We start from the raw sequence: 26773 nt of genomic DNA, 5'->3' as shown, positions 1-26773 counted from the left end.
ATTAATCCCACGCGTGGTCGACCAACCTGTGCGGAGCCTCGGAAGGCTTTACACTGCTGACATGTCTGATAAGCACATGGCTGCCTCCGTCACTTCTCAGCTGACGGATGGCCTGAACAAAATAGATCAAAGTTATCTTCCAGGGAAATTCAAGATCTGGTGTTACCAGTTCACCTTATACCATCGCCTGATGTGGCCCTTGAAGTTGTGCGACATCACCTCCACAACAGTCCTCAAAATGGACTCAAAAGCCAATAACTACATCCGCAAATGGCTGGGCCTTCCCAGATGTCTTTCCAACACGGCACTGTTTGGAAGAGCCATTCTGAAGCTGCCACTGAAATCCATCAGCTTGGGCTACAAACAGGAGAAGGTAAGGCTCGTGTTCGAGCTCAGAGACTCACCTGATCCGTCTGTCCGTAACACCAAGACCCAAGTCTGTACAGGGCGTAAGTGGAATGCTATGCAGACAGTAGACCAGGCCATCATCCGGCTGAAACACCAGGAGATGGTAGGACAGATACAGTCTGGCAGAGCCGGCTTCGGATGGGGAACAGCACCCAAGATGTGGTCCAAAGCCTCAAGGAAGGAAAGAAAAGATCTGGTGATCTCAGAAGTGGTCAAGATGGAAGAGGAGAGCTATATGATCAAGGCTGTGGGCCAACAGCAGCAGGGGAGATGGACCAATTGGGAGGCCGTTGTCAACAGAGTTGTTACGTGGGCAGACATGTGGAAGATGCCCCAGGCGAGGCTAAGTTTCCTCATCAGGGCCACGTACGATACCCTCCCCAGTCCCAGGAACTTGCATGTGTGGTACGGGGCAGAGGTGATCTGCCAGCTCTGTGACTCCCAAAACCCAAGCTTGCATCACATTCTTTCTGGCTGCAAGGTGGCTTTGTCGCAGGGCCGGTATGGTTGGCGGCACGACCGCGTCCTGCGGAAGCTGGCTGAAATTCTGGAGGCACGCAGAGTGGAAGCAAATGGGGCCACTCCGGGAACAGCACAGAGGTTGATTAAGTTTGTCAAGCAAGGTGGCCAGCCTTGCAGCAGCAGCAAGAGCATCCAGTCCCTCCTGTCAGCTGGCGGCGAGTGGAGCATGAGGGCTGATCTAGATCGTCAGTTGAAGTTCCCTCAAGAGATTACAACAACCTTGTTACGCCCAGACATTGTCCTGTGGTCCACCTCTAGTAAAACTGTCATCATGGTGGAGCTAACGGTATCATGGGAAGAGGGAATGGAGGCTGCTTTTGAAAGAAAGAGCGACAAGTATTCAGAGCTGGCAAGCGACTGCGCACAAGCAGGGTGGAGGCCCTTCACCTATCCAGTAGAAGTTGGCTGTAGAGGCTACACTGGAGCGTCCACCCAGCGGCTCCTAAAGTCCCTCGGGATCAAAGGCTCCAATCTAAAGAAGGCCCTCAAAGCCCTGGCAGAGGAGGCAGAACAAGGGAGCTTCTGGTTGTGGCTCAGAAGAAACGACAAGGCTTGGGGAAAGCAGGGTGTGTAGACAGGGGGAAGTAACATGGGTCTCGGGGTGCTGGAATAGCAGCACCCCGAGACCCATGTTAGGGTATGCGGTCAGGCCTTCGCTTGACTCAGGGAGATGGACGTCCCTGCCATGCATAGTCCTTTAGGACTCTTTCCATATACACAGCAGCAATAACACCGGGGTTGGAATGTGGGTACAGTATGGATCCTTTAGCTGGCTGCAGGGGGCGGCGGGGAGACGTCCCTGTCGCTGCTCCACCACCCAGAGATGTTCCGGGATTAAAGGAGCGAAACATCCGTGAAGGGTGGCTCCCGGCTGATGACCCTGCAGCCGGCACCACATGGCACTGTCGGAGGTGCGTCAGGCAGTAATGCCCTGCAAGTGTTGATTTGTGCTTTCATCCATGTGTATATATACATATAAATATATATACATTCATATATACATAAATATATAAATGTGTGTGTGTGTGCATGTATACACGTATATGAACATATGTGTGTATATTTCTATGTCCTATTCGCGCACTATTGACCAGTAATCTATTGAAAATTCGGCCACCGTAAAAACAATTTGCTCACCAAAGCCGGATGTTGAGATGAATTTGGTGCTATGTCCCTGCTTTTAACTCTTTTGCAAGACAAGACTAAGCGAGACAACGCCAACTACTGTCCCGACATATCTGTGTTTTTGCGGATCTGTTTGTGCTTGCCTACTTTTTGGCTTTGTTGTTCTAACATGGTGCTAAGTTTGTTACTTTGATCTTCACTGGTCTCAGTGACCTTTGATATAGTAAATCTGTAAACAAGACAGCAGGGTTCCACGCAAACTGATTTCCAAGAAACTTTAAACCCCAAAAAAGATAGTGTGGGGACACACTGTTATTGTGAAAGTTGTTTAGTGAACCACACAAGTGCCGTATTGTGTCATTTTTTGTGGCACAGGCTGGCGGTTATGGGAATGGAAAAGTTTGAGATGAAACAGCCATGAAGTCTCATTGGACGACACGGTAATATATTTGAAAAGCCTACTGAAATGAGATTTTCTTATCTAAATGGGGATAGCAGGTCTATTCTATGTGTCATACTTGATCATTTCGCGATATTGCCATATTTTTGCTGAAAGGATTTAGTAGAGAACCTGCCTTTACCGGAAGTCGCAGACGATGATGTCACACGTTGATGGCTCCTCACATATTCACATTGTTTTTAATGGGAGCCTCCAACAAAAAATACTATTCTGACCGAGAAAACGACAATTTTCCCATTAATTTGAGCGAGGATGAAAGAATTGTGTTTGAGGATATTGATAGCGACGGACTACAAAAAAAAAAGTAAAAAAAAAAAAGAAACGCGATCGCATTGGGACGGATTCAGATGTTTTTAGAGACATTTACTAGGTTAATTCTGGGAAATCCCTTATCTTTCTATTGTGTTGCTAGTGTTTTAGTGAGTTAAATAGTACCTGATAGTCGGTAGGGTGTCTCCACGGGTGTCTTGACGCGCAATGTCTCAGGGGAGTCGACAGCAGCTATGGACGGCACAAGCTCAGCTTTTCTCCGGTAAGAACTGACTTTTTAACCACAATTTTCTCACCGAAACCTGCTGGTTGACTCCAGGAATTTTAAACAAGGAATCACTGTGTTTGTGTGGCTAAAGGCTATAGCTTCCCAACTCCATCTTTCTACTGTGACTTCTCCAATATTAATTGAACAAATTGCAAAAGATTCATCAACACAGATGTCCAAAATACTGTATAATTATGCCGTTAAAGCAGATGACTTTTAGCTGTGTGTGTGTGCTCATACTTCTTAAAAACCAGTGACGTCTTGTGCACACGTCATCATTACACGACGTTTCGAAGACGAAACTCCCGGGAAATCTAAAATTGTAATTTAGTAAACTAAAAAGGTCGTATTGGCATGTGTTGCAATGTTAATATTTCATCATTGATATATAAGCTATCAGACTGCGTGGTGGGTAGTTGTGGGTTTCAGTAGGCCTTGAATGTCAAAGTAATTGCCCTGGCAACAAGCCAATGCGCGGTCTAAAAAGCCGCATATTGTCTTCCAAATGTTACATGTAAACTTAACATTCAACATTTGTAGGCGAAAGGGGACCAACACAGATTTGAAGCAGGGCATTTTAGTGTCACGACATTGCAGAGCTGTGAGATGCGTGACTGCCAGAGAGGGCGGGGCTTATGCTGAGCGTCGGGAGGTGTGACACAATTCTCGCTCTCTGATTGGCCAGAGAAATTTGACAGCCAACGTCAACAACCAATCACGGCAGCGTACGGACGAAGGCCGCCCATCCTGTGCCTTCGTGCGTAATGGGAACATCTAAAGCTTTCGGTTGATGTGCAAATATGATATTAATGTGCTCTTTCAGGTCATGTTTGGATCTGAAGTCACACACAAAGCACATCCCGTGGATTTATCACGTATTAGCGAACAACTATAACTGAATGCCACCTACCCAGCCCCCGTTGTCTTGTATCCAGCTGTTGAGGGATGCGTTCAAATACTCCGTCATCCACTCGGCGATGTTGTCCACCTGCGACGTCATCTCCTCCTTCGTGGCGCACTCCACGCACACGGTGCCCCCGAACTCGAAGAAGGCGATGATCCGGCCCCAGTTGACGCCGTCCCGGAACAGTTCGTCGATCACCTCGGCGAACCTCCGCTGGGCCGTGGTGGAGGACAGATAGAGCTGCCGCGACATCTCGGTGAAGTCCGGCTGGTAAAGTCTCTCAAGTTCGTCCCCGGCCTCGCGGAGGACCCGGTGGATGGCGGCGAGCTGCTCGGGCTCCGAGCCGGGGCTTCGCTTGCAGAGGCTCTGGGTGCCGTCGCCGTCGGGCCCGGCGCTGCTGGCTTCGCGGCACCGGTGCACCAAAGTCGGCGAGGGGGCAACTAGTGGCCCGTTACTAGCAGCATCGTCCTCCCGGGAGGCGCCGAACCCCCACTCGTAGCCGCGTTTGGAGAGTTTATGGCAGATGTAATTTTCCACGATGGTGCGGTTGCACTCGTTCGCCATCTGGGCTTAATTTGGCACTTTGGACTGGATCAGATGGGCTCTTAAAGCGAATGCATGGTGCGTCCGTGTGCGCGCTTCTCTGCACGGCCTCGTCCAAAAGTGGGCTGCTTCGAAACCGAACCCACTCAACGCCGAAATCCCACGCAAGAGCAGCTCGTAAAAGTCCCCCAAAACGCTGCCTTCAGCGCCCAGGTTCGCCTGTAAATCCAATACGCGGAAGAGGCTGGAGGGAGTGCGGATCTATTCCCGGTACGCATCACCCAGACGTGGAAGAAGAGGTGTGGGGAGGGTTTGGAGGTGGGATTGGGGCGCAAAGTTGCAACGCCGCAAACCGTCGGCGTGAGAGCCAGACGCGATCGGACTGGGAGTCCACTTCCTCAGAAGCCGCCTCCTCTGTGCTTAGTGAGCTATTCTTGACGTCATGTACGCAAAGTGCACCCTTTGGCTGCGCTCTGGAGCCTCCAAGTGCATATTAGGAACTGCAAGAGAAGGGAAAAAAAATCATTGCATAGTTGTTAAAAAAAAAAACCGAATCAGCCATGTAAGCCATCTGTGTAATGGATGCACGTAAGCTTAGCTTAATTAGGATAATTAAGAGGCTTCTTTCCTTCAGCTGCTTGGCATCATGTCTGCAAGATTGTGATTGGGCCCAGCAATAGTTCATCTTCATGTACTGGACGTGGAACATTTTAAATCCCATATTACACAAAAAAAATAAAAAAAATATAAAATCCCATATTGTCAAAAACACATCTCATGTTTCCAGAGATGTGCAGACAGAAGCAGAGTTTATAGCAAGGATTCTCAAACTGTGGTACGAGTACCCCTAATGGTACGCAGGCTCCATCTAGTGGTACGCCAAGGAATCAATTACACATTTAAACTGTGTAATGTTACAGTGGCCAAAATATTAAATATTAAAGTTATAATTGTGAAGTAAATTATATTTATATAGCGCTTTTTCTCTAGTGACTCAAAGCGCTTTACATAGTGAAACCCAATATCTAAATTTTACATTTAAACCAGTGTGGGTGGCACTGGGAGCAGGTGGGTAAAGTGTCTTGCCCAAGGACACAACAGCAGTGACTAGGATGGCGGAAGCGGGCATCGAACCTGCAACCCTCAAGTTGCCGAACTACCAACCGAGCTATACTGCCCCAAATACCAATGATTGTCACACACAGAGTAGGTGTGGCAAAATTATTCTCTGCATGTGACCCATCCCCCTTGATCACCTCCTTGGAGGTGAGGGGAACAGTGGGCAGCAGCGGTGGCCGCACCCAGTAATCATTTTTGGTGTTTTAACCCCCAATTCCAACCCTTGAGGCTGAGTGCCAAGCAGGGAGGTAATGGGTCCCATTTTTATAGTCTTTGGTTTGAACTCACAACCTACTGATATGCTAGTTGAATAAAACCTCTGCCGTTTTTAATGATTATTTACAACACTATTTTATTTTATTGTTGGTCATTATGGTGTTAGTTGGGAGAGTTAATTTTTTTCTGAGGTGGTACTTGGTGAAAAAGGTTAGAGAACCACTGGCTTATAGTATATTTCAGTGGTTCTCAACCTTTTTTCAGTGATGTACCCCCTGTGAAAATTTGTTTAATTCAAGTACCACCCTAATCAGAGCAAAGCATTTTTGGTTGAAAAAAAGAGATGAAATAAAATACAGCACTATGTCATCAGTTTCTGATTTATTAAATTGTGTAACAGTGCAAAATATTGCTCATTTGTAGTGGTCTTTCTTGAACTATTTAGAAAAAAATACATAAAAATAACTAAAAACTTGTTGAAAAATAAACTAATGATTCTATTGTAAATGAATATTTCTACACATAGAAGTAATCATTAACTTAAAGTGCCCTCTTTGGGGATTGTAATAGAGATCCATCTGGATTCATGAACTTAACTCTAAACATTTCTTCACAAAAAAGGAAATCTTTAACATCAATATTTATGGAACATGTCCACAAAAATTCTAGCTGTCAACACTGAATATTGCATTGTTGCATTTGTTTTCACAGTTTATGAACTTACATTCATATTTTGTTGAAGTATTATTAAATAAATATATTTAAAAAGGATTTTTGAATTGTTGCTATTTTCGGAATATTTTTGAAAAATCTCACGTATCACTTGGCATACCTTCAAGTACCCCCAGGGGTACACATACCCCCATTTGAGAACCACTGGTATATTTTAACCATTTTAAATGGCCTTGAAATTGGAGTTTTAAACACGTTTAAAAGTGATTTAACTGGGAATGTGTCAGTAATAAGGATCTAAGTAAAAATTGTGAGGTAAGGATTTCAATCCAGGGGTTGTTTGGACATTGTTGTGTCCTGGAGGAGGCGTGACAGAAAACAATAATTATAAACAATAAATAGAATCAGTAGGGTGGCTTTTGGTTGCTGGTGCCAGCAACTCTAGAGTGTTTTGTACAGATAAATAAATATCATATTCTCAGTCGTATTCAAAAAAATAATGGAGAAGCACTGAGCTACTATGACTACAGGCAGGTCAGAAGCAGTATAAAAAATTGTTATACAATATGAGCAAAAAACAAAAACAAAACAGAAATCAAACATGCCTTCAAATTTTATCACATGTATTTATTCAGTTCAACATGTCAGAAATAAGACAAGACACATGTTCCATATTTCTGACAGTTTGATTTCCATGGCACACTAGGTGAAAGGAGTTGAAAGTTTCGACAGGAAATAAAGAAAAACAAATACTTGAAAGTAAGAGCTGTTTTTTTTATGGTGGCAACCAGCCTGTTATTAATCCTGACTGTAAATGCTCAAACACATTGTAGGCGCAGGCTTAGCTTTGCATAGCTTAACAGTGTTAAAATGACAAGCTACATGTTCTATCACCTACAGTGTCGCTACATCCAGACAATGACAGAGTTTGAAAGCAACACGTGACAGAAGCTTTGCACGCCTTGAAGCTAAAATCAAATGAGAACATCGTCACACACGAGTCATGGTTTCTCACTCTCATTTTTCGAGTTCCTCTAAGGCTTCTTTTTTTCCTCTTTCTTTTATTGACAAACTAGTCACACACAGACAAGAAAAGTTGGCGGTTTACAGTGAAAATGTGATATAACTGATAAACTATACACACCTCAGGCCACACTCTCCTATCGTTTGATCAGTAGTCACGTCTTTAAGGCTTAGAACGGCTCGCCATGCAGCGGCCACAAAAATAAAAATAAAAATTGTCTTAACACATTTTGGCAGATATCAGATATTTAAAAAAAAAAAAAAACCTATGGAATGTACATTCTCACCGGCTCACACAACTTTATGTTGTACTTTTTTCCTCTAAGGTAAACACTATTAGGCAAAGCTTTGATGCTATTTCAAAGGGAAATGTGACAATTTAGGAGCTTTTGTGCAGGGTTTGCATGTAAAACAAATCTCTAGCTCCCTCACTGGACCTACTGGGGCATTACTCGACCTGCGAGTATCTCCCCTGATTTAGGTCAACGCTGATCGACACTGGCATGGTGGAATATGTGCAATGACACATAAAAAACTGCATGTACGCCTCCTTATGTAGAGAGAATAAGCAAAAGACAATATTTACAATATAGTTGAGGTGATCAGTAACAGTCACCTGAGCTTCCAGTCACATGACTGCTTGAAATAATAGTACCTGGTTAAATAAAGAGGGATGTAATGGAACGAGATGGTAAATGGCTTTTCTCTCGCCGACGGCTGGCTCAGTCGTAGCACACATGGGAACACTTAAGCGTCCTGTTTCCACCAAGCGGTTACAGAATGTCCTTTTTTGCAATTTAAAAAGCAACCATACCCCTGTTGGGTACCCTTTTTGTTCAAGTGGCAACAGCACTGATATGGAAACACTCAGCACAGCCGATTTGTTACCCGGGTGAAGAACTGAACTGCCTGGTGGAAACATGTTTAAAACTCTCTCCTTCTTTCTTACTAAAATTATATTTGTATTAAAAATAAAACACGCGAGTTACACCACAGAAGAGATGTGCGCGCACAAAAACAAAACCACGTTATTAGGAGTGGTCTTTGCCTGCAAAGACTCGGAAAAAGGTTGCGGACGCTTCCTATTCGGTGAAACTATACATTTATAATATGTTTTTTCTGATGCATGCAAGGTTAGGACAAAAAGGTGACTTACTCACTTGTCTTGTTATGACTAAAGCTCCAGAGGGAGGGAATTTCTGGCCATATTTGGCACAACCGGTCTGACAGGATATTGCTTTTCCTGTGAGAGGAGGCCTGCTAATGTGTACGATCACCTCCCTTCATTACAAATAAACACACCTGTGGGAAAGTAAGGCTGCTCCATGACAAGAAGCGTCATGGTGGGAGAGGAGACACACACACACGAAGATGGATAGTGGATAGCTGCTGTCTTGGGCTGGTTCGAAGGGGGTCACTCTCTCTTGTCGGCCGCCTTGGACTGCTCCCTCTGAATCATGCAGCGCCGCACAATGCTGTCAAAACTTCCCAGGTAGAATAGGGCGATGGTGCGGAACAGGCCCATGGTGACAATCTGCACAAAGGAGAAGGTGTTGCAAGAGTCAGATGAGTTGAAAATAATCCTTCATTGGAAACACCAGAAGATCTGAAAGAGGATTTCTTCCAAAGTTGGTTTTAACAAAATGTTTACCAACATCAATTCTGCTGTTCAGTCTGTGTAGCATTACTGATTCAGTGGAAATTCTACTGTAAACATGTTGCTAAGTCTCCAAAATCCACTGGAAGCAGATTACTCCTCAGGCAAACAATGACATCGAAGCAGAAGAGGACTAAAGACGATATTTTTCTTTTGAAAATGAGAAATGTGTGGTTTTAGATGACCAATGTATCCCCTCGAGCATCCTCCAATTGTTTACACTGTATATCCTCCTGAGAACCAGCGTCCTCTGCAGTAGACATTTGTGGACATGCATAACAGGGTTATTTTTTGCTGAAGTTTGTAACTCTGACAAAAGCAATAGCCCACAAACAAGTGTTTACTGCGGAGGACGCTAGTACTAAAGTGGTTCAACTAAAATAAAGAAATACTTAACAGTCAAAACTTCGGATTAAGTTAAAGTAAAAGTACCAATGATTGTCACACACACACACTAGGTTTGGTGAAATTTGTCCTCTGCATTTGACCCTTGTTCATCCCCTGGGAGCAGTGGGCAGCAGCAGTGGGCACGCCCGGGAATCATGTTTGGTGATTTAACCCCCACTTCCAACCCTTGAGGCTGGGTTCCATTTTTATAGTCTTTGGTATGATTCGGCCGGGATTTGAACTCACAACCTACGGTGTGGTTGTGAGTTTTCAGTTAAGCTTTTTTTTTTATTTACCATCTCGATTATCGTACAGCCAAGAATTATGCATAAAAAAACAGTCTATCCGTGGAATTTAGTGCCTAAACAAAACATCCCACATATTGGTGACTCAGTTTATTTTACTTATTTTTTTTAATCAATTATTTAGGAGAACATTATTTATTTATTTAATTAATATGTATTTACTTACTCCTTATGCAGCTACAGTTGTGCATTAATCAAATCTATTTGATTGATAAAAATGCCAGGAGTCAATCAACAAAATACCAATGTGCAGCTTTTGAAACACTGCCTCTTTTTTTTTTAGGAAGTTGGATAGCAGCAATAAAAGCAAACACCAAAGCTGTTTTTACAGTCCTTTGTTTCCATAAAAAATATATTTAATTTTTGTCTGCACTGGGCCAGTCCCTGCTTTTAAATGGACAAAAGTTTATTAGTTATTTTCTTTTTTGTAACAGCCTAATGAGCAAGCATAGTTACAGTGTAAATATTTCTGAATGAATTAGTCATCTTTGTTAGTTAGCACATGCAAACATATCTTAAGCTAGATTTAAAAGCAGATGGCAAGTTGGAGCCACTGAATGGGTTTATGCTCCATAATTAGTCGAGTAATCGTTAAGATAATTGTTGACTAGTCCACCATCAAAATAGTTGTTAATTGCAGCCCTAACTTACAGTATAATTTCCATTGTACTTGTAGCAATATGCAACGCTTCAATGTCTTTGGTCAATATTTTCAGCAGGAACCTGTTTAGAAGATTGCACACTTGTTTTTTTTACACCCCAGTCAAGGATTTATGCATTTTTTTAGGACAGGCAACACATTTGATGAATAAAAAAAAATGTGCGCGTTATCATGAATGAACAAAGATTAATCACACTATTTGTTATGACCACATGTAAACCTGGAAGTCGGCGCCCCTTGTTGCACGGTGCAAACATGAGTGATGAGAGGAGGCCAATATCACTTTAAAACACACTCCTACGGAACTTTAGATAAAACTGAGGAAATTTGTTGGCATTGCGACTACTAACTTTCTTTTCATCCGCGCACAAGTTTAAAATACCATTTTAAGGCAAAACACGTACTCCAGGATGGTGCCGCTAGCATGAATGCTACATCTATCAATCTACCATCTACCAATGCTACCATGAATTGATTAACGTGGACCCCGACTTAAACAAGTTGAAAAACTTATTCGGGTGTTACCATTTAGTGTTCAATTGCACAGAATATGTACTGAACTGTGCAATCTACTAATAAAAGTTTCAATCAATCAATCAGTCAATCAAACAAACATCGACACCAACTTGACCAAGCGGAGAACGACAACGCTGGTGGAGTTTACCTGCGTCAATGTTGTCAACAACAGTAGCAGAGATAACTTAAACATTGTCTTAGCTAAATGGACAGCCAGCTCAAGTAGGCTTAGATACCTGTGGTGGTGGGGGCAAGGTCCCTATGACGATATAATTTTCCTTAAAGACTCAAAAAATGTAAAGATCAATTTAAAAACATCCATCCATCCATCTATTTTCTACCGCTTAATCCCTTTTTGGGGTCGCGGGGGGCGCTGGCGCCTATCTCAGCTACAATCGGGCGGAAGGCGGGGTACACCCTGGACAAGTCGCCACCTCATCGCAGGGCCAACACAGATAGACAAACAACATTCACACTCACATTCACACACTAGGGCCAATTTTTAGTGTTGCCAATCAACCTATCCCCAGGTACATGTCTTTGGAAGTGGGAGGAAGCCGGAGTACCCGGAGGGAACCCACGCATTCACGGGGAGAACATGCAAACTCCACACAGAAGGATCCCGAGCCTGGATATGAACCCAGGACTGCAGGACCTTCGTATTGTGAGGCAGACGCACTAACCCCTCTGTCACCGTGAAGCAATTTAAAAACAATTTTTTATTAATTAGTATCAAGTATTTTTTTATATCGTTTTGCAATTGTTGCTGCTTATTGTATCATTTGCCTCATTAGTACAGTGTATATATATTTTTTTCATACTGTAACAACCTGCTGGTGGTAATGTTTTATGTTCATGTGGTTTTGATTTGATGTTAATTTTCCCCATGATCACAAACACATCGTTTGTACCTGAAAGCGCCATGGATTGGCGGAGAATGAGGAAGCGTTGTAGTGTGTATGTGAAAGCACTACAACGCAAGTGTTTGCATGGGAGGTAAAACCTGTCCGAATTGTGCAGTGTGTGCATAAGATTGTAAATAACTGTTAAAAATTGCGTCTGATTTTGTGTGACTTCTGGAGGCAACGGCGTGGCTCGGTTGGTAGAGCGGCCGTGCCAGTAACTTGAGTGTTCTAGGTTTGATCCCAGCTTCCGCCATCCGAGTCATGTCTGTTGTGTCCTTGAGCAAGACACTTTACCATTGCTCCTGATGGGTTGTAGTTAGGGCCTTGCATGGCAGCTTCTGCCATCAGTGTGTGAATATGTGTGTGAATGTGGAAACAGTGTCAAACCGCTTTAAATACCTTAAAGGTAGAAAAGCGCTACACAAGTATAACCCTTTTACCAATACCTTTATTTGCTTTGATGTTAAAAAAAACATTCTTTGTGGCGGTACGCCCAATTTAGTTACAATAAGGAGAAACAGTGAAGCTACTTAACATTGGTGTTGACAAAATGCTGCAAGAAGATGCCATTCGTATCACCAACTGATAACATTGTACCAAAAAAAAAAAGAGATCAACACGGTATTTTGAAAAGGTAAATAAGATTGTTTAAAGTGGTTAAAGGAAGAGTTTAATTCAGAATGGTGCACTATGTAACATTTTTATGGGTATTTTTTACTATAAGTCTACATCTGTACCTTGTTTGCCATATTATTGTAAATACTTTGAAAATGTGCAGTTGATTCTTACTCTAACTGCCACCGAGTTTTGAGCAAATCGATGACTTGTGGTTAAGTAAAACTTTGAAAAATGTTCCTGGATTACATTCGGACTAAAATGCATTTGTGTCCAAATATCGGGGTCTTTTCTTAAAAAAAATTGTATTAAACAAGCAATCTGATCTGATTATAAAAATTAATCACTTGACAGCCATAGTATTTTTTTACCTAAAGCAGTAGTGTTAACTCCCGACAATCATTCATACTGAATGGGATTATATGTGTACCTGCTGGAGACCCTCTGTGATGGATGTGACGGGTGACATCCCACAGGTGAGGGCTGACAGCATGTACCCGTCTGGACCCACAGAGCTGTTAAAGTTCCCCTGCTGTGGTAACCAAAGGAGACAGCATTCACTGACAAAATGTATTTCATTCAATATAAAAAAAAAACAAAAAAACAAATCAATTACAAATGAGCACGGAGGCGTACTGTATTTGCTTAAGCGTTACATCTTACCACTGCATCTCGAACGATAATTTTTGCCACTTGGTCTGGCTGACAAACCCCTGAGGTTTCAGAGATTAATCTGGTTTCCAGCGGCTACAACCAAAGGACAGAGTTAAACGAGAAGACAACAAACAGAAAAGACAATCGTGTGGAAGCACAATTTTTACCTTTGACTTGTTTTCCTCTGCTAGTCCTGGAGTGTCTGTGTCTGGTGGGTAGGCCACCGTCACGTAAATATTGTACGGCTTTATCTAAGAAAGAACAAAGTTCACTGAGCTACATTTGCAGAATAAAATGAAACCGTGTGGGTATACATAGAGACTCGCATTAGGGGCTCCATTCACCTCCATCTGCAGCGACTCGGCTAAGCCGCGCAGGGCAAACTTAGATGGGGAATAAGCGGTGTAACCAAAAAGGCCGATCTGGCCCGCCTGAGAAGAAACAAACATGATACGACCCATTCTTCGCTCCTTCATGGTGGTGATGACGGCACGCGTCGGATAGACGCTGCCCAAGTAGTTCACCTCCATCAGCCTCTGTTGGGATCAGAGTTGCAAAAGTATTTTAGTATCTTATATTCCAGTTGTAGATATGAGTAGATTGTTCGAATTACAGTTGAATTCCCAGTTACTTACCTTGAAACGATCAACCTCGACTTCCTCAAACTTTCCAGAAAAAGACGATCCGGCACAATTAACAAGCATATCAACAGGACCCAGCTTCTCTTGAGCCTGCAAAAGACTATTTTAAAAACAACTGCAATAGACTTGTAGCTTCTATTAAAGGGTAGTGTTACCTGTTTAATAACACTTTCCACTTGACTGTAGTCACTGGAAACATCCACTGATATGCAGAGCACCACCTGTTTAAAGTCATATTATTACTAACAAATAATATCAACTACAGTACAGGCCAAAAGTTTGGACACACCTCATTCAATGCGTTTTCTTTATTTTCATGACTATTTACCTTGTAGATTGTCAATGAAGGCATCAAAACTATGCCTTTGTTAAGTACATAACTATATGTGGAGTTATGTACTTAACAAAAAAGGTGAAATAACTGAAAACACATTTTATATTGTAGTTTCTTCAAACTAGCCACCCTTTGCTCTGACTACTGCTTTGCACCCTCTTAGCATTCTCTCCAAGAGCTTCAAGCACATCTGTGAAGTGAAAACCATTTCAGGTGACTACCTCTTGAAGCTCATCGAGAAAATGCCAAGCGTGTGCAAAGCAGTAATCAGGGCAAAGGGTGGGTATTTTGAAGAAACTAGAATTAAAAACATGTTTTCAGTTATTTCACCTTTTTTTTGTTAATAAATACACGTGTTAAACTCCATGTGTGCTCATTCATAGTTTTGATGCCTTCAGTGACAATCTACAATGTAAAAAGTCATGAAAATAAAGAAAACACATTGAATGAGAAGGCGTGTCCAAATTTTTGGCCTGTACTGTACTTATTTTAAAGTGCAGTGTCAAAGTCCTCAAACCACAACAAGTGTTTCCAAAGTATAATGAAAAATAATTATGATTATGACACACCTTTAGCTCACTGAAAAAAGTATTTGTCATTATGTAAATCACAACTAACTCAATTATTTATCACTGTAGGAGAACTAACTGTGTTTTATTTACAATTCACAGATGTAAATTGTATTACAAAGTGAGAACAGGAAATGAACACGTGTAGAAATTGCTATGAAGTGGAAAAGGAGTAAGAATGTTTAAGCATTGCATCTTCTTATTTCTCTTCAGACATGTTAAGAGAAATTAAAAATAATGTGATGTAGAATATTGAAATTGTACACTTGTTCAAAACAAACCAACCAACTAACCTGTTTGTCATTAATGGCAAATTTCTCAACTTCTTTCTTGGCTTGAAGCAATTTAATCTAGAAAGAAAGAAAAGAAGAAATAAAAACAAGATTTAAAAACAAACTGCACATATTTCTCAAATATAGAAACCATGCCCCAAAAACACACTTCAATAAACATTATAACTTCAATAAAAAAAACACAGGGTCACAGAAAACCTTTGTTTATCGCTGTTAATTAGTACCGTGGTAAATTAATATCCGTAAAGTAAGAATGATTAATTATAGGTTGAATATCTTCATAGCTAGAGCATAGAAAAACTGGCTGTGTGTTTTTTAACATAATAATAGCCCTATAGTGAGAACACCCCCATGGTCACATTTACACTCTTTGTATAATATGGTGACGCTGCCTAAGGCTGAGCCATTCAGTGGCTACGAAACTGAACAGCGTGCTCTGATTGGTTTGGTCTACTCTAGTGGCAAATACCTCTGTAGTATTGATATTTTAATACATTTAGCCATGTTAATGCTTAAAAAACTTCAATTAGGGCCAAAAATGTGTAGATGATGCTCCAAAATAACATCTGCAATGGACGAAGTGTGATGTGGCAAGAGACGAAGAGCTAAAATTTACAATCGGGGTTAAAAAGTATGGAGCATTTTAGAGCAAACTATTTGTGCTAGGGAAACATATTTTAAGGACAACATATCATATTCCGCATACAATACAATGCAAAACTTAACAATTACACATCATTATACAACTACATTTGCAAAAATAAATCCCGTTATAAAGTATAGATAATAGAGACAATATTTTTACAGGATACAAGGATAAAGCAGATTGCAACCAGTGTCTTTTCCTGTATTGTTATCTCATAAGTTATTGAACACTGTCAGCCAGCTTATTTGTCTTTACAAAATGGTAAAGATGTGAGTTATAGAAAGTGTGAATTTGTTAAACACAGGAAATGATCAGAGAATAAAGAGACAGAGAGCGTAGGCTAAGATAAATCCTTCAACTTTTGCGACATATTGACTTGTGCACATGTAGAATTATAATTTAGTCAAAACATGTTTGGAATTAACTATACCAGTGGTTCTCAAACTTTTGTCACTAAGTACCACCTCAGAAAACCCTTGGCTTCCAAGGACATTTTTTTTGGGGGGGCCACAAACACTGTACTTTAATGAAGTTGGGGTACCACTTTTGCAGTTTACGAACCTTTACACCGCGCCAAATATGCCTCTGTGTATAAACCATGTCTCAACATACGAACACTTAATTCATTTTTCATGTCACTTAAGGCCATCGGGGGATGTCTACGTAACATCCTGTACACACAGGCAAGGCCACTTCAAGGAGCTTCGACAGCGAGCTGCACTTCTGAAGTGTTATTACCACAATTGTCGTACTTTGCGCTGGTAAGAACGGTCAGCCTGTCTTAGAGATCCCTTTGTGTGATCACAAACACTTTAAATATGTCCAAACTCTCACAGCCTTGCTGTTTAGCTTTGGGTTGCTGGACAACCGCTTTGAGCTCGCGTTTTAGCTAGTTATCACCCGGCTCGCAGCAACTTAAGGTTGAAGATTTTATCTGCAAAGGGCTTTGTTCAGCAGCAAGTCTTTAATTGCGGTTAGACAGTTCAAGTGGCCCTTTACTATAGAAAAGGAGAAGGCACTACCAATGAAAGACTGCCTCACACTGCAAGTGTGTGCTAACGCTAGCAGTGACAACATAAAGCCACTGATTGTTTATCACTCCAAAACTCCCAGAGTGTTTGACAATGCCACAAATTTTCACTGACACAAGGTAAATGATTTTACTTTTTTTGTTATTTTATCGTAGCAACGAGATGGTTAATGTTCTGAAACGCACAGACTTTAGTGTGTGCGTGTTGACATTTAAGCTTGCTGTACGTAATGTTTAGAAAGAAAAAGATTGTTAAGCCATTAGCCCCTTGTGTTGATTATATATATATATAATCTATATATATATATATATATATACACACACACACACATCTATCTATATATATATATATCTATATATATATATAGATATATCTATATATATATAGATATATATATATATATATATAGATATATCTATATATATATAGATATATATATAGATAGATATATATATATAATATATACACACACACACACACATATATCCCCGCTTCTTTTTTCCTACGCTTTGAACTCTGCGGCTAATAAATGAACTTCTAATAAATGGCCATCATGTTTTGAATTCAACAAAAACTTTTTAACAGATACTGAAAGAAAAAAAAAAATATATATATATATATACATATACATATATATAAAAAATCTATCCATTCAGCCATCCATTTTCTACCATTTTACCCTTTTGGGGTCGCTGGAGCCTATCTCAGCTGCAGATAGAGTGACAATAATTACGCTCACATTTACACACTAAAGTAAATGTTTTAGTGTTGCCAATCAACCTATCCCCAGGAGCATGTTTTTGGAGGTGGGAGGAAGCCGGAGTAATATATATGTGTGTGTGTATGTATGTATATATATATATACATATTAGGGGTGTAACGGTACACAAAAATTTTGGTTCGGTACGTACCTCGGTTTAGAGGTCACGGTTCGGTTCATTTCGGTTCATTTTCGGAACAGTAAGAAAACAACAAAATATACATTTTTTGGTTATTTATTTACCAAATTCTTAAACAAGGGCTTTATCCTTTCAACATTGGGAACACTATAATAACTCTGCCCACGTTAATCCACATTAAACTGTCTCAACTTGTTGCTCAGATTAAATAAAATGACTAAACTTTTCTTCTACATATAAAAAGTGCAACAATAAAACATTTTCAAGTCAACTAATCATGCTTAATTTATTACAGCATTTGGGAAGCCTGTAGTTAGTTGATTTTTATTATTTAAATGTGATATTTTTGTCAACATGTGATAGCAGGGACCCTGCCATTCAAAACTAGGCAGCTACATTACTAATGATCAATGTAACTATTGCTGAAAAAAATAGTACAACAGCAATAGGAGAGACTATTCATCCCTGAACACCATGGAGTTCAAGTAAAATAACAGACAAGACAGGGCTTTCCTGCACCTAACACACACACACACACACACACACACACACACACACACACACACACACACACACACACACACACACACACACACACACACACGCGAAAATGGGATAACTTTACACTAAAAGATAATTAGCCTTCATCTCAAGCCAGGACTGCGAGCGAGCTGAGTTGCAGTTTAAGTTTCTAGAATGTCAATGGGCCCATAGTGATTTTACTAGTAGTTGGGAGGTGTCTATTATAATTAGGGGGAGAGTACGCTGCCTTATGCTCAACTGCTAAATACCTATCAGCTCGACGCTGAAGCGTTGACTCCATGCGCTCTGAATACACACTGCTGATTGGCTGTTACCGCTCTGAATATGTAACCAATCAGATGGTTGTGTGGGTGGGACAATGCTGGGTGCTGAGAGAGGCAGAAGAAGCAAAGCAGCTTGTTAAGACTTTAGCTTAGAAACTCGTTCGGTACACCCCTGTACCGAACCGAAACCCGCGTACCGAAACAGTTCAATACAAATACACGTACCGTTACACCCCTAATATATATATATATCTCAATATAAATCATTGTATTCCGTTTATATTTACATCTAACATAATTTCCCAACTCATATGGAAACGGGGTTTGTATATATATACCGTATTTTTCAGACTATATGTCGCAGTCTTCTCCACAGTCCAGCTGTGAGACCCGGCTAACCCCCCCCCCCCCCCCCCCCCCCCCACCCCAAATTTTTTTTTTTTAAATTAAAAACATTTTTTATAGTTTGGCCAAGTCTCACCCTAAACTACAAAAAAAAACCGCGACTTATAGTCCGAAAAATACGGTAGGTGTATGTATATATATTGACATTTATAAATATATATATGTGTGTGTGTGTATGTATATGTATGTATGTATATATATATATGCATGTGTATATACAGTATATAGATATATATATATATATACATATGTATATATATATATGCATGTGTATATACAGTATATATATATATATATATATATACATATATATGCATGTGTGTATATATATATATACACACACATATGAGTATGTATATATTTGTTTGTGTATTTATGTATGTATGTATGTATTTATACACACACACACACACACACACACACACACACACACACACACACTGGTTATCATTTGGAATGGGGACCAGGTTTTTGATCATCACTTGTGGGGCCTCCCTTTCTACAGGTTGTGGAGGTATAAAAAAAAGGTAAAATGGCCACTGCCCAGTTAGCTCATACACGTCTTTAAATCTCTGGATTGATGAAGTAACATGTTGGTCATTCTTACTGGGGACCCTGGGGAAAAAGAGTTAATATGGTTCATGGGGACGAAATTTAAATAATTTTGCATAATTCACACAAATTTGTACTTGAGGACCCTTTAAAAAAAAAAAAAAAGTTCAAATTAGGTATGACATGATCTTCAGAATACAGCACTACAGCTGTCCTCTTATATAAAGTTTCACCACTTAAATGCTAAAGCAAATCCTGCATCTTCAGTGACATTACTAAAAACTGCTATTCATCAGTAATGAAGTTGTCTGCAACTCCAACTACCATATATAGAAGCATATAGAATGGATCTCACTATAATTTAAAAATGTTTCCCTTTAGGGTACCTGTTTTTTTTGTCCCCATACCGTCAGAGGTCCTCTAAAGGTGACTGTGTAAACAGAGCGATGTCCCCATTAAGTAAACATTGCCAGTAAACATTGCCAGAAAACACACACACACACACGCACACGCACACGCAGTAAAGCAAATAGAACTAGATGTTTCAATCGCTTTGGTAAATAGGAACAATCTTGACAGTAGCAGTCGGTGTGGAGTGGTGAAAGGAAGGGTAAGTATGTCAATGGGGTCATCGGGTGGGCGCCCTGCTTTGTCGACGTATTGTTGATTGAGGCCCACGACGTCTCCAGAGGGCTCAACGGTGTACCCAGCGTCCAAGGTACACGCTCCTCCATGCCATACCCTCCATATCCCACAAGGGTTGTACGGCATACCGGTACTAGTATAGTACCGCGATACTATCCATCCATCCATCCATCCATTTTCTACCGCTTATCCCTTTCGGGGTGCCGGGGGGTGTTGGAGCCTATGTCAGCTGCAATCAGGCAGAAGGCAGTGTACACCCTGGACAAGCCGCCACCTCATCGCAGGGCCAACACAGACAGACAGACAACATTCACGCTCACATTCAAACACTAGGGTCAATTTAGTGTTGCCAATCAACCTATCCCCAGGTGCATGTCATTGGAGGTGTGAGGAAGCCAGATACTAATTAATCACATTCTGTATTATACCGCCTCTAAAAAGTACCGGTTGCCCCCCGCCACCCTTTTTTAACGGGCTTGATGGGGCGTCGTCACGTCGTGACATTGCTGGTTTTACAAGCTGAGGAACATTTACTGAGTACTTACAATTACTGAGCACGTACAAGCAGACACATTGTGTAGACAGAAAAGGGAGAATGAACGCATTTTGGCTTAAAAACTAACGATAAAGGTGAAGTTATAACACTGAAACGCCTTTAGGAAGAGGTGATTTACGACATGGCTAGCTAGGTAGAGGCTAACGTCCAGCCACTGTCTGCAGTGTTTTCGCTATTTCTAAATCATTAATCCTTGCCTTCATGATGACAAATAAAGTAAGTTTCTTACAAGTATCATCCCTGCAGGATGAGGAATAGCTAAACATGCTTCACTACACACCGTAGCTCACCGGCTCACAATGTAAACAAACACCACGTGTGGATCTACAACTGACTACTAGTGTATTGATACTAAGTACAGGAGCTGACTTAGTCGATAATACGATAATTACATCGACATTTTTTAGCATCACAAAATATTTTTTCGTTTTTAAAAAAAAAGTATGTTTATAAACTCAGGAAAACGTTCCTGGACACATGAGAACTTAATTTATGACCATTGCATGACCCTGTAACTAATTGGTATCATCCAAAACTAAGGTAAAGCATCCAAACAACAGATAAAAAAGTGATTATTACATTTTAACAGAAGTCTAGATAGAACATGTTGAAAGAGAAAGTAAGCAGATAATAACAGTAAACGAATAGGTGGATTAATAATTCATTTTTCTACCACTTGTCCTTAAAAATTTGGACAAACTAATAGAATGGAAAATGACACAACATGTTACTGCATACATCAGCAGCTAAATTAGGAGACTTTGTTTGCTTACTTACTAATAAAAGAAAAGTTGTCTCATATGTCCACTATTTTAGTAACGACAAAATTGCAATAAGAAACATATGTTTAATGACCGTAAAATTTGTTGTTAAAATAAAGACAATAATGCCAATTTTGTGGTCCCCTTTATGTAGAAAAGTACCGGTACCGGTACCAAACTATTGGCAGCGTCACAACCTTATTACACACACATATATTAGTGTCTTCAAAGTGTGCAGTTCTTTTACTACTACTAATAGGGACTTTTGTCGAGGCTAGAACCAATTATTCACGTTTGCATTGATTCGTAAGGGGAACTCTGCTTCACTATACACATTTTTCAGTTGAAGAACTATGGTCAAGAACTGTTAAGGTTCGTCAATTGAGCTTCCACTGTAACGAACTGCAAAGTACAACCACTTCCTCACCACGTTATAGTTCCTGCAAGTTAAAACCGATGATTTACCTCATCCCTTGCCACCAAAGTAATGAAAGCTCCTTGTCTGTAGCACTCCATTGCTATGCATTTCCCAATTCCGCTTGAGCCTCCAGTCACCTGGGAATTTAAGAATGATCAAAGGTCAAATATCAGGGTCAACTGAGTAATAAGTTGCATTAGTAGTGGATAACACTAGAGCAGTGTTTTTCAACCACTGTGCACGGCACACTAGTGTACCGTGAGATATTGTCTGGTGTGCCGTGGGAGATTATGTAATTTCACCTAATTGGGTTAGAAACATTTTTTTGCAAAACAGTGATTATAATCCGCAAATGTGCCGTTGTTGAGTGTCTAGGCTGTCTAGAGATTGGCAGAGTAACCGTGTAATACTCTTCCATGTCAGTAGGTGGCAGCAGGTAACTAATCGCTTTGTAAATGTCCGGAACATGGTTTGATGTGATCACAATATGCAGACGACAGCGGGAGGCAGCGTGCAAGTTATCTAATGCTTAAACTAAAAATAAACAAAAGACAAGTGCCACTGAAAAAAGGCATTGAAGCTTCGGGATGGCTATGCAAAATTAAGCTAAAACTGAACTGGCTGCAAAGTAAACAAAAACAGAATGCTGGACGACAGCAAAGACTTAAAAGCATGTGGAGCAGCAGACGGCGTCCACAAAGTACATCCGTACATGACATGACAATCAACAACAAAATGGGAGCGCAAGACAAGAACTAAAACACTACACACAGGAAAACCCCAATAACCCCAATTTAGGTGACGCATGGTTGTTTATGGTTTGAATTCTTATCTAACAATTGCGAAAACGACTTTTTACTGTCAATATCAGCTGCTGAGTTTCATTTTTTTATGATTTCTGCTGGTGGTGTGCCTCCAGATTTTTTCACTGAAACAAACGTGCCTTGGCTCAGACAAAGTTAAAAACAGTGCACTAGAGCATTGGTTCTCAAATGGGGGTACGCGTACCCCTTTGGGGTACTTGAAGGTATCCCAAGGAGTACGTGACATTTTTCAAAAATATTCTAAAAATAGCAACAATTCAAAAATCCTTTATAAATATGTTTATAATACTTCAACAAAATATGAATGTAAGTTCATAAACTGTGAAAAGAAATGCAACAATGCAATATTCAGTGTTGACAGCTAGATTTTTATGGACATGTTCCATAAATATTGATGTTAAAGATTTCTTTTTTTTGCGCAGAAATGTTTAGAATTAAGTTGATGAATCCAGATGGATCTCTATTACAATCCCCAAAGAGGGCACTTTAAGTTGATGATTGCTTCTATGTGTAGAAATCTTCATTTATAATTAAATCACTTGTTTATTTTTCAACAAGTTTTAGTTATTTGTATATATTTTTTTCCAAATAGTTCAAAAAAGACCACAACAAATGAGCAATATTTTGCACTGTTATACAATTTAATAAATCAGAAACTGATGACATAGTGCTGTATTTTACTTCTTTATCTCTTTTTTTCAACCAAAAATGCTTTGCTCTGATTAGGGGGTACTTGAATTAAAAACATGTTCACATGGGGTACATCACTGAAAAAAGGTTGAGAACCACTGCACTAGAACATGTTTAAATGTGTAATGTGAAAAGACATAGCTTTATGCTCATATGCACTGAATAATCCCTAGAATTTCAGGATTAGCTCAAGGGCCACAAGCTCACCATGACAGCTAGATAACAACTGTCTGGTCAGGGGTGTCAAACTCATTTTAGATGGGGGGCCACGTGGAGAAAAACGTACTCCCAAGTGGGCCGGATTGGTAAAATAACGGCACGATAACTAAAAAATAAAGACAACTTTTGATTGTTTTCTTTGTTTAAAAATAGAACAAGAACATTTACAAATCATAATGTTGTTGCTATTTTTTTTTACACTTACATGTTGCGTTTAAGAGTATTCTAACTTTTTTTGTCGTTATTTATACTTTCTGATTAAATTATGTGATAATGTACATCAGTCAACTCATTGGTGTTAATTTTCAATCTACCGTATTTCCTTGAATTGCCACAGGGCATATAGTATGCGCCTGCCTTGAATTACTGCCGGGTCAAACTCGCTTCCCAAAATAATTAGCGCATGCTTAGTATTGCCGCCTGGTCAAACTCGTGACACTTCCCCTGTCATTAGGGATGATGTTTGATAAGAAATGATCGAGTTCGAGCCTATTATCGAATCTTCTTATCGAAACGATTCCTTATCGATTCTCTTATCGAGTCCAGATAGGTTGTTGTACATGGAAAAAAAACACAATATTTGGTTTAACAAAAGCTCACTTTTATTATATAAGAAAAAAATAAAATCTAAGAAATATTGACTGTTACTCCCCTAAAAAAATAAAATAAAATAAACAAATATTGACTGTTGTTACCCAAAGTATATTAAGTGGGATTTTTCAGAAAAACAAATATATACAGTAACACAAAAACAACCTGTCTCTGTGATCACTATAGATGTATAAATAATAATATAGTGTTAAATAAAATCAGTCCGTTGGGCACAAAACTGAAAATAATGATGCTCTCCAAAAAGTGCACTTCTGCTACTATTTGACATAACAGTTTGTTATGATGCTTTGACATTTTTGCACTTTATTTCTTTATTGAAAGAAAATTTTATGAAGAGAAAAGTTGTTTGCAAATGTGGTTACAATGCTAAAATATGAAAAGTTAAAGCTAAAAAAAGAAATACGCTTTATTGAGTTAACATTATTTCTTTATGAGCCAGGGGATATAACAACTACACTGCCCAGCATGCAACGGGAGTGACGAGCATGCGCGGTAGCCTCGAAAAGTGTTGTTGCATGTTGTCACCCGGCAGTAAACGCCAAGAACTCAGCCAACGCGCTTCGTCTGCATTATTTATAATTAGACAGACAACACATATACAGTGTGATTTTGCTTTGTTTACAAGGAAAGAAGAACAAAAGTTAAAAAAGGGGGATATATGTGCTGCGGTTGCTTTAAGAACGTTGCGACAGCTGCTGTAAAGGAGGTGCGTTGCTAGCCTGGTTGCTATGTTTCCGGTTGGTCGTAAAAGTGTTGGTCATGTGTTTTTACCCTGCTCAAATCTCTCAGTAAAGTTATTCATTGGATTATGTCTTTTGTTTTGAACTTTATTACACCTTGGAGCGCTTTTTCCCGTCTGTTGTTTTCCTGCTTTTGCTATCTGCTCCTAAAGACTGAGCTACGTGACGTCGTTTCTTGTGATGTCTAATGGAGCATTTGTGGTCGGGACGGATTCGAATAAAGAACCAACTCTTTTTCTTTACTATAGTGGTCTCGATAACGTGTACCGGTTATCAAAAAGGGGTTAGAGTCCGAGGACTCGGTTCTTTTCTTATCGAACAACCGGGAAAACCGGTTTCGAGCATCATCCCTACCTGTCATCATTTTCAAAATGGAGGAGGCTGATTTCAATATTTGAAATTGCATAAAGGGAAGAAAATTAAGAGCTATTCAGTAAGATTTAAGGTCCAAGCTTACATCACACTCAAATTTTTGCTGCATGCCTTTGGTAAGTGCCGGAGGGAGAAGATGTTTTAAAATAATTTGCGCATGCTTACTTTTACCGCATGCCTTTGGTAAGCGCAGGAATGAGAAGAGGTTTTAAATTAATTAGCGCCCGGGCGGCAATTCAAGGAAATACGGTATCAAGATTAAAGAATAAAATCCAAATCAAATTACAGAATGTTATTTATGTAGTTTGATTATTTTCCTCAACTGGTGCACTAACATCATGTGGTTTATTTTTTTTTTACATATTTAGCATCATTGACAAAAATACAAAGAATTGCTATTGTGACATCTACTGGACACGTTTAGAACAGCAGTTTCTTTCATTCAAAAGTTCCGGCTCATTTTTATACTTAGCAAATTTATCCCGCGAGCCGGATAGAACTTTTACGCGGGCCTGATGTGGCCCGCGGGCCGTACGTTTGACACCCCTGGTCTAGGTCATTTACCATCAAAGGCAATTTAACAACATCATTCAAACATGGACGCAGTTGAAAAGTTGAACTTACCACGACGTGGGCCCCGTTCAGTTTCAGGGGTTTGGGGCTAATAAGGGGCGATATCATGTATAACAGCAGCACAAATGCAACGATGAATGCAGCGATCACAAGCAGCATGATGAACGGCAAGAGGAGCCACCAGGAATTAACAAACAGCCAATCCGTGATCGTTAAACTCAGGCTTTCTTCCGAGGACATGGGTAATAAGTGTCTGGTGAGCGCTAGCTTGTTTGCTAACTAGCTCACTAGCTTCTGGGGTCGACAGCGGGAGCGAGGAAGGGGGTGGCGGCCCCAAAGGAGAGGAGTGGTGAAAAGCAGACTCCGGAGGAGGAGTTATCGCTAACGTTTGCCAGAGATTCGTTGGTGTTTAACCAGTAGGTTGAAATACCGCGGTGGACCTTGGGCTCGGCGTGACAATGCGTAGTTCGTAATGACCAAAACAAATTGTCCCCTGAAAGCGGTCGTCTCTTAGTGTTGCGTGGGACATGTAGTTCGTAAGAGCAATGGGGCACATAGCTCTTATGGAAGTTGGAGCGTATTTGGACTACAACTCCCACAAAGCAAGAGTTTCACTTCCGCCCGTGGCGTCACCGTGCCCAAGCAACAGCAATAAAGAAAAACACTAGAGTTGAAAGCACTCGAACACCATGGCAGGGGGCATATGTCGTTTCATCCTGGATAATAGACGTGACAAATGTGTGCTTTGTTTTAAAGATGTGCTATTTGGATTTACACAGTATGAGAAACAATTTGAAAATGAATTTTACCTTTTTTATTTGTCTTAATTAGATTATCCAGAGAATAGTGTTCGATACCGTGGTAGAGCGCAATATATGTATGTGTGGGGAAAATCACAAGACTACTTCATCTTTACAGAACTGTTTCATGAGCGGTTCTCTCAAAAAAGTCTCCTGA

The 26773-nt window shown here is 40.4% G+C and overlaps 2 protein-coding genes across 2 annotated transcripts in view; both read right to left on the bottom strand.

Annotated features, from left to right (window-relative positions):
* The window catches only part of bcl2b (BCL2 apoptosis regulator b), a 75169-nt gene extending 70239 nt beyond the window's left edge, over positions 1 to 4930 (bottom strand). Inside the window, exon 1 of the mRNA XM_061920324.1 lies at positions 3964 to 4930. Coding sequence (XP_061776308.1) covers positions 3964 to 4521 — 558 coding nt within the window. The 5' untranslated portion in view covers positions 4522 to 4930. The remainder of the gene's footprint in view (positions 1 to 3963) is intronic.
* Positions 4931 to 7113: 2183 nt separating this feature from the next.
* kdsr (3-ketodihydrosphingosine reductase) lies at positions 7114 to 26333 on the bottom strand. The gene is made up of 10 exons (XM_061920323.1): positions 25868 to 26333; positions 21834 to 21923; positions 15068 to 15124; positions 14027 to 14092; positions 13866 to 13961; positions 13575 to 13766; positions 13398 to 13481; positions 13240 to 13323; positions 13007 to 13108; positions 7114 to 9064 (listed from the first exon to the last, which is right to left on the bottom strand). Exons 1-10 carry the CDS (start codon positions 26054 to 26056, stop codon positions 8945 to 8947), a joined length of 1080 nt encoding a protein of 359 aa, XP_061776307.1. The 5' UTR covers positions 26057 to 26333; the 3' UTR covers positions 7114 to 8944.
* Positions 26334 to 26773: the final 440 nt, after the last annotated feature.

The sequence above is a fragment of the Nerophis ophidion genome, linkage group LG14 (genome assembly GCF_033978795.1).
Source record: "Nerophis ophidion isolate RoL-2023_Sa linkage group LG14, RoL_Noph_v1.0, whole genome shotgun sequence".
Classification (NCBI taxonomy): Eukaryota; Metazoa; Chordata; class Actinopteri; order Syngnathiformes; family Syngnathidae; genus Nerophis; species Nerophis ophidion.
This window is presented reverse-complemented; position numbering and strand designations above follow the sequence as displayed.

Excerpts from the sequence above, each read along its gene's own strand:
- kdsr (XM_061920323.1), bottom strand. The coding sequence starts at position 26,056 with ATGTCCTCGGAAGAAAGCCTGAGTTTAACGATCACGGATTGGCTGTTT. Across the intron at positions 21,924-25,867 it reads TGAACGGGGCCCACGTCGTG|GTGACTGGAGGCTCAAGCGG; the intron begins GTAAGTTCAACT and ends TTAAATTCCCAG. Across the intron at positions 13,482-13,574 it reads CCGAGTCGCTGCAGATGGAG|ATAAAGCCGTACAATATTTA; the intron begins GTGAATGGAGCC and ends GTTCTTTCTTAG.